General features: G+C 43.0%; 1 protein-coding gene across 1 annotated transcript; it reads right to left on the bottom strand.

The window, feature by feature from the left end:
- Positions 1-4,295: 4,295 nt before the first annotated feature.
- On the bottom strand, positions 4,296-6,784 carry LOC136507433 (protein FAR1-RELATED SEQUENCE 5-like). Its single transcript, XM_066502159.1, has 3 exons — positions 6,107-6,784; positions 5,374-5,980; positions 4,296-5,105 (listed from the first exon to the last, which is right to left on the bottom strand). The coding sequence occupies exons 1-3, from the start codon at positions 6,278-6,280 to the stop codon at positions 4,390-4,392; spliced, it is 1,497 nt and encodes a 498-aa protein (XP_066358256.1). The 5' UTR covers positions 6,281-6,784; the 3' UTR covers positions 4,296-4,389.
- Positions 6,785-7,617: the final 833 nt, after the last annotated feature.

The following is a 7,617-nucleotide window of genomic DNA, read 5'->3' as shown; positions in this document are numbered from 1 at the left end:
TCAGGAACGAGGAAGGCTGGTGGTCAGGGCACTCGGGCAATTCCTCCGCGGCGACTGCTTCGTCGGCTTCCTGCACCTCGGGCTCCTCCTCCTGGTTGGCTCTCTCGAACTCCAGCAATGTCACTCCCTCCGGCAGACCTATTGCATGATTGTGCAAGATAAATATCATGGATGCACATGAACGAATGTCAGGGATGCTCGGGGAATGCACATGTTCGCTGTAGTTTGCATATTCCAACTTAAGCCCTATTCAAATCACTTTACTTACCAAGTTTATACAACCTAATGTATAATTGCTCATCTTCAGTTAATGACCTAGCACCTGCACCTAAGCATATTCTCAAGTTAGGCTAACCCCTAAACAATCAATGAGAACATTGCACAAGCATACACTCAAGCATTTGTATTTCAGCAAAATGAATACTATGTAGCGGTGCAGTAAACTAGCCATAACTGGAGAATTATAATTCCAAATGACATGCAACAAGACAATCTAGAAAGCTTATGAAATTATATACAATTCATTTTCAGGCCTCAGAGCATGATTCAAACCTTTACTAGGTCGAATTCATCAATCAACAGAGTTCTACCCTCACAAGGCAGAGAATAAGCAAAAACTGAAATCTAACTTTAAACAGCTGTAGTTTCTAAACTACTGGGCCAAATGCCCTTAAATTTTGACAGGAGCTAGATACATAAATTATCTACAACTCTTGTATTCATCTCATTCACAGAAAACCAAAATATCATGGGGAACTTTTGAAAGTCCCCAGATCTGTCCAGAGGGACATAATGCAAACGAATAATTAATAACTTAAGATGTAAACATATAATTGGACAAAACTAAATCTACTCACATGTCACACATATCACAAGGACACCAGAAAGTAGGGTGTTCATCACTAAAACATTTCCTCTAATACCTTTCTTAATTTATTTAATTAATTAGAGGAAATAGTAAACATATATGAAAACTACCCCATTAAATATACAAAAATTACAGTAGACACTAAATTCCCTAAGTAGACTACCATAAAAATTTCACACCATTTGAGTAAGTATAACAACCTACACAAAAATGGTAAGGCAGAATGGCTTAAAATGGCATAATTAGGAAACCTTAGTGAAAAGTGTCAAGCAACAGATTCATATTTTTCCTAGCATCCTTAGGGTACTAGGATACTCTCCAACAAATTTCATGGTTAATGGATTCATAAATAATTTACTAAAATTCACACAAGTATTTACCAATGATAAAAGGAAAATCTATAACTCAAAAACTACACATGCAATGTCTCTCAAATTTTAACTAGAGCTTCTACTAAGCAATACTAGCTTACCCACAAAATTTCACAATTTGTGGATCAAGGAAACTCAAGATATGATTTAAACAAGTTTGCATGCATTCAAAAACACTTTTCAAGTTCCTATTTAATTCATCCAAAATTTCTACATAAAGTGCTCAAGACATATTTTTCTTAAATACTAGACTTCACTATGAGTCCAACAAAATTTGAATCATATCATTTGGATCTATACTTTAGGAATTACAAAATTCACAAACAGCATTCAAAATCTGCATAAATGAGCTATCCTAAAAAAACAAGCAGTCATTGACGAGTGGGACCCGACTGTCAGCCGGACCCACCGGTCAGCGACAACGAAGCAGGGGACACGGCTGCGATGGCGCGGAAGATGGCGTAGCTCACCGACGGCGGCTCTACGGGCGACACGGAGGGTACCTCCGTGCTCGCCATGACCTACCGCGTCCAATGACCTACTAACCCTAAGCTCTAGCGGACTCTAGGTACCCCGGCCTCGGAGCGCGGTGGCTTGGCCATGGCGCACGGCGGCGCGCAGCGAAGTCCGGCCATGTAGGGCACGGCCAAGCACGGTATGAGCTTCTAGGACTCGCGGGGAAGCTAAGGGGAGGAAGAAAAGAGGATGAGAGGGCTCCAGTGGCGGTCGACCACGACGAGCACAACTCCGGCGAGGTTGCGTTCATGGCGGTGGCGGCGGATTAGCCAAATGCGACCAGTACCTTAGGTTCTCCGGCACAACAGCAAGGTGTACGAGCTAGAGGAAGCTACGGCGGAGCTATTGGTGGGAGCTGGCTGGCTGTGGTGCCACAGCGAGCAAGCGCGAGCACGGCGGAGCAAAGGCGGAGCTGCTGCGGTGCTTCGGGCGAGCAGAGGAAGCAATGGAGGAGGCAGAGCGCGTGCAGGCGAGTGGAGAGGCAGCAGGGCGTCGTCCATTTCAAGCTGGCCAGCGTGCGACGTGGTCAGGCCAAGTCAAGCGCGTGGCGGCCACGCGGCGGCAACCTCCTGGCCACGGTCGGCCATGAACGGTCTGGTCAGAATGGCCATCAGGCCTGATGAAGCCGACTGACAGCGCCATTTGGAGCCGATGGATTTTCGAATCCTTTGATCATTAGCGCAAACTACCTAAGCAAAAGTTGAAGCCCTATGTTCCAGCTACAAAACTCATTTAGAGACCAAAGTCTAATTCGCAAAGGATGGAGAGTAAAATCATGCCAAAGTTGGCTCAAACAAACTGGAAATGTATTTAGGACTTAGAAAAATTTTCAAGTGTTGAGTCCACCATCAATGCTGACTTGTGGGTCCTTTTGGAGCATGTTGTGCACTTTTTCATGACTTGGCTTCTAAACAAAGTTTGTTCCTTATTAAATTTGCTACAACTTTGCTTTAGGTTGTTCAGCCATGCAAACATCCTAAGCTACACTTTTTAAATAGTCAAACACATGAACTCTAGGGGTCCAAATTGGTCAACCATGACTTGGAAACCTAATTAGGCAAAATGATCAACATGAACAATGTTCCAAATGATATCCTAAGTATAACTAAGGTTCTTAGGAGAATAATTGGCCACACCATACATTGGTCACACAAGAATCAGGCATCACAGGCATTGAAACATGGAAGAACAAGTGAAGTGTTACCTTTGTTTCAAGGCCATGTTTCATATGTTTCATGAGTGTGTTGCATAGAACTAACTAACCTTGTTTCACTAAGGGAGTGGCACATGTTGCACTTAAGTGTTGCACGCTTTACATTTCATAAAAGAACAACACACATGAAATATACAACATGTTGCAATGTTTCGAAATCATGTTTCATGTGATATAAGTTCACGAATGGATGCATGATGCTCATGTTCATGAAATGCAGTGCAAATATGGAAGCTAAACACCTGGGGTGTTACAATATTAGCATAGGTAGGTGAATTATCTTCCATGATATTAGCATAGGTAAGTGAATTATCGCCGACTTCCCTACATAGGTTTACCCACCAGATCTCCATAACATTAGCACATTGCCATGTACAACGGGTCTCTTGAACCCGTCTCCGTGGGACACAGATCGTGTGCAGTGGCTATTCACACTGCAAGATATGCAGTGGCCATATCTAAGCCATTCATCTAATGGGGAACAGCAGGATTAGGGATCTTCTTTTTCCCCTCCTTTCTTTATCTCACCTTTTACTCAAACGAATGCAAAAATAATTCAAGAGCATATTCTACTGTACAACAGCAGACCACATATGGAGCTGAGCACAACACATGCCCACGTACTGAACATATTCAAAATCAGAGTTTGCTGAATTGTCAGCCATACAGAACACATGCCCACATAATGAACGTATTGGATCTCTTTGCTCCATGCTACTGATTCTAAATCCTACATATATTTTACTCTAAACTGGGGTATTTTTTACCCAAAAGCTTAATACAAAAGCTGAACAGGAGAGCATATAGCACTGTTCCTATCTTCATATACAAAATGTTGTATCACCCAATAGCAAATTTGATCATGCCTTCAGTAAATGGCCTACAAACAAAGATAATTCAGATATGCCGCTTTCTAGATTAAATTGAACTAATACAATTTACGTAGACTTACATTTATATTCTGCTAAAAATACCAATCATCTATCCCTCCGACAGAGTCAGGATTAGTGGCATCTTGAATAACACTTGAACTCTGAAATGAGAGAGAGGAAGCTAGATAGGAAAATCAGCAGCTTTAGAATTATATTTTTTTAAGAAAAGGAGAAAACCAGCATACCTTAATAAGTTCAGAAAAACTACTAAGTGATTCATATTGTTGAGATTTTTCCAAAGTAGCATCTATGTTTTCCTCATATGCTTGGAATTCTTGCACAGGGTTTGCACTTTCTTCATGTTGTGCAGCTTTCTTTGTTGTCTTCTTATTTGCTTTGTTCTTCTTTTTCTTCTGAAAATTTTCAACCCAAGATTTCTTCCATTTTGACCCACCATTTGGTTTTTCTTTCTTCTTAAGACCAACAACATTTGCAAATTGTTCAGGTAAGCTGAATGGTAATTGAACACTAGAATTTTCAACATCAGTTTTAGGAGTTTCTCTGATTTTTTTCTTCCACCTGCTTACTGACATTGTGAAGTGTCTCTTCAACAAGCAAGTAGCAATCTTCAAAATCAGCAACTCGTGAAGCCAAAGGAAAGAATATCCGGCAAATCTTTTTGTACCGAAGTGTAGCATCTAACTTAGGATTTTCCACTATATCCCTCCCATGCATATCTTGGATAGTCTCTGACCTTGCGCCTTGAGTCCACCGCTTCAAAATGTATCTTTCAGGCAATAACTTAATGTTCATCAAATCAAGACCTTTTAGTGCATGCCTACATAATATACCAATTCTTTCAAAGAGTCGACAATTGCATGTGACAATCTGATCAGCAAGGTTGACTATAACTGTACGCTCTTCTTCAAGTGTAGATGACTCCCCAAGAGCTCCAATTGCAATGAAAAATTTAGTGCTTCTATTTGAATCCACTATGTAAGCTGCTAGTGACTTTTCATATTCAGCTTGGAAGGCTTTAAAAATTACAGGTGTATATATCTTACTAGTTTGTACCAATATAGGTGTCATCATCAAAATTCTTGGTTGTTTCTTTCTAGATTCAAATTCAGCTTGTAACTCCCTCTCTCTCTTGTCTTCAACAACATGCTCCACATGCTTTAGAAACCTAACGATGTCAAGATCTGATTTCAAATGCACTTTCAATGCATTATTCAAGCTCTTGCTTAGTTGCATACTTCGCATTCCTATTGAAAAAACATCCAACATGTAGCATTCAGCCCACTTGTGTCTCAACATGTAAATGCTGTCTAGCCAGGTCGATTTGCTTACTTTTCCTTTCATAGCATCAAAAGCTTCTTCAAATTCTGCCTTTTTCATACTGATACATGCAAGCACTGAAATCTAACAAGATACTTGACTCTTCTTCAGTCTCAGACTCTTCTTCATTCTGAGAGCACAAGTGCTTTAATTCATTTTGCGATATATGCTAGGTACATAAACCATGCCATGTACTAGTGAAGACATTGGACACCGCCTTTCCCATTGCACTATCTTGATCAGTAAAAATTGTTTGAGGCTGTTTTTTATTATGGACTGACAAAAATGCATTGAATAACCATTTGAATGACTCGAATGTCTCATCATACATAAGAGCAGCACCAAATACCACTGTCTCTCTAAATTGGTTGAAGCCTACAAACACACCAAATGGCCTATATTCTTTGTTGGTTCCAAAGGTAGTGTCAAATGTGATGACATCGCCAAAGTGCACATAGTCGACAATCATCTTTGCATCAGCCCAAAATATATTGGTTATTTGTTCTTCACAATCCATTTGAATGGCATATTGAAAGGAAGGATTCTCCACAGATTTATCTTGAAAATACTTTAGCAAACTTCCAGCCTCACCATACATCATCTCTCTTTGGCGCTTGGTTCGCAAATAATTTTTATGATCACGATGAGTGTATCCGAGGTTACCTGATCCACCAACATATCTACCAAGAAACTCATGTGCTACTTTAGGTGCAATTCCAGAATCATCAGCCACATCAATATCAATAGCCTGATGCTTAGAAATGTTTCTCTGTGATGGCATCAGATGACTTGTTTGTGCAGTCTGCAGAATGTGGTTGTGCTCAACAAATAAGTCATGTACTTTGTAAGTCCCATTTCCTCTTTCTAAAGTAATTTCCATACGAACCATGCAGCCTGTTCTTGTCTAAGCCCTGTTACGCTTGCAAACTGAGAACTTCTTATCTTCAGCCCGAGAACCTTGATTTGAGCAAACAAACCTACATGTTGTTACTAATCCATCAAGACCACTCTTGTTTGCATAGCACTTCCGAACATTAAACCCCATCCTACCACCATATGTGACCCAGAAGTTCCAAACCTCATCAACACTGCTAAATCTCATACTTATTTTATGAATCCAGAAAGGAGTTGCAGCCACCCTGTAGTTATAAATATTGTGTCACGAGAACCAACCAGACAAAATATTGTGTTTCCCTAACCTAACATTCTTAAGACATTTCAACAAATTTAATCCAACTATGCAGAAACTGATTAGTTAGATTTGGAACAAGGATTAGCACAACCTTGTAGGCGATTCCTCGAGCACCTGTTAGGCGTCATCCATGGCACCATCTTCTTCAGCTGCTTGGGTGCTTGCTGGAATGCTTTGCGCCATGGGAGGTTGCACGGGGGCATGGGGAAGGTGCGTGGCGCTGGCCTTCTTCGACGCGCACGCCTTGCTCAGTGTCGGCGCGGACGCCGTGATGCCTCCTGGAGCGATGGGATGAGGACGTTGGAGGACGGCAGCTTCTACAGGCACATGAGGAGCAGCATCGCGTCCACTAGCTGCGAGGAGAGGTCCTGGGTGTTTCATGGCGCGGCAGCTCGCCGGCCTCCCTGCTCTTGCCCACCGTCGGACGGCCCCGCCGCCTCGCTCTTCTGGATATATGGCGCCAACGCTCTGGAGTTTCCCTCCAAGAACGCCCGGGGAATGAAAAAGTAGAATCTTATCTCAACCGCTTCTGGTCGGATGAATAGCTCAGATATGGCCATTGCATATCTTGCGGTGTAAATAGGCACTGCACGCGATCTGTGTCCGTCTCCGTGATGTCATTTTTGCGGAAACCCCCCCTGCCAACTCGAAGAGACGGGGCCATCGTCGTCTCGAGAGGCGACGGGGAGAGCCCGTGGCCCGAGGTGGAGTCGCCGGCTCGAGTCGCCGTTGTACGGTCGCCTCATCAACTCGAAGGCGCGTGGGGTTCTGGTTTTGGCGCTTGTAGGAGGGCGTTGTCGCGTCATCCTCTCCGACCTCGCCGACGCTCTCCCAACATCCCAACAGCGTCCAGCTCGACGCGTCCTTCTCGTCTCCGCCGCAGGCGCCACCTCTGTCGCGCCACTCAGATGGGGTGCCGCCGCCGCCGCAGGAACCGTCCAGGACCGGCCGCTCTCTACTGCCTCCGCGCCTCTTCCGCACGCTAGCCTTCAAGGTGTTCGTTCATTTGTGTATTCGAAGCTATCATATGTGTTATTGCTGATTGAACACAGCTCCTGCTCTATTATATTCAGATTCAGTTTTCCGTTTTCTTTATGGTGTGAAAGTGATACACATCTGAGAAAACATGAGTGTGACATACATCTGAGAAAATGAGTGCAGTGTGCCACTAGGTGATGTTTTACTTCCTGATGCTGCATCTCACATTTTTTATGGGTCCGATCTGATTCATAATCTAGCACTAGCCG

The sequence above is a fragment of the Miscanthus floridulus genome, chromosome 15 (genome assembly GCF_019320115.1).
Source record: "Miscanthus floridulus cultivar M001 chromosome 15, ASM1932011v1, whole genome shotgun sequence".
Lineage (NCBI taxonomy): Eukaryota > Viridiplantae > Streptophyta > Magnoliopsida > Poales > Poaceae > Miscanthus > Miscanthus floridulus.
Note: the sequence above shows the minus strand (reverse complement) of the source record. Positions and strands in the feature narration are given on the sequence as shown.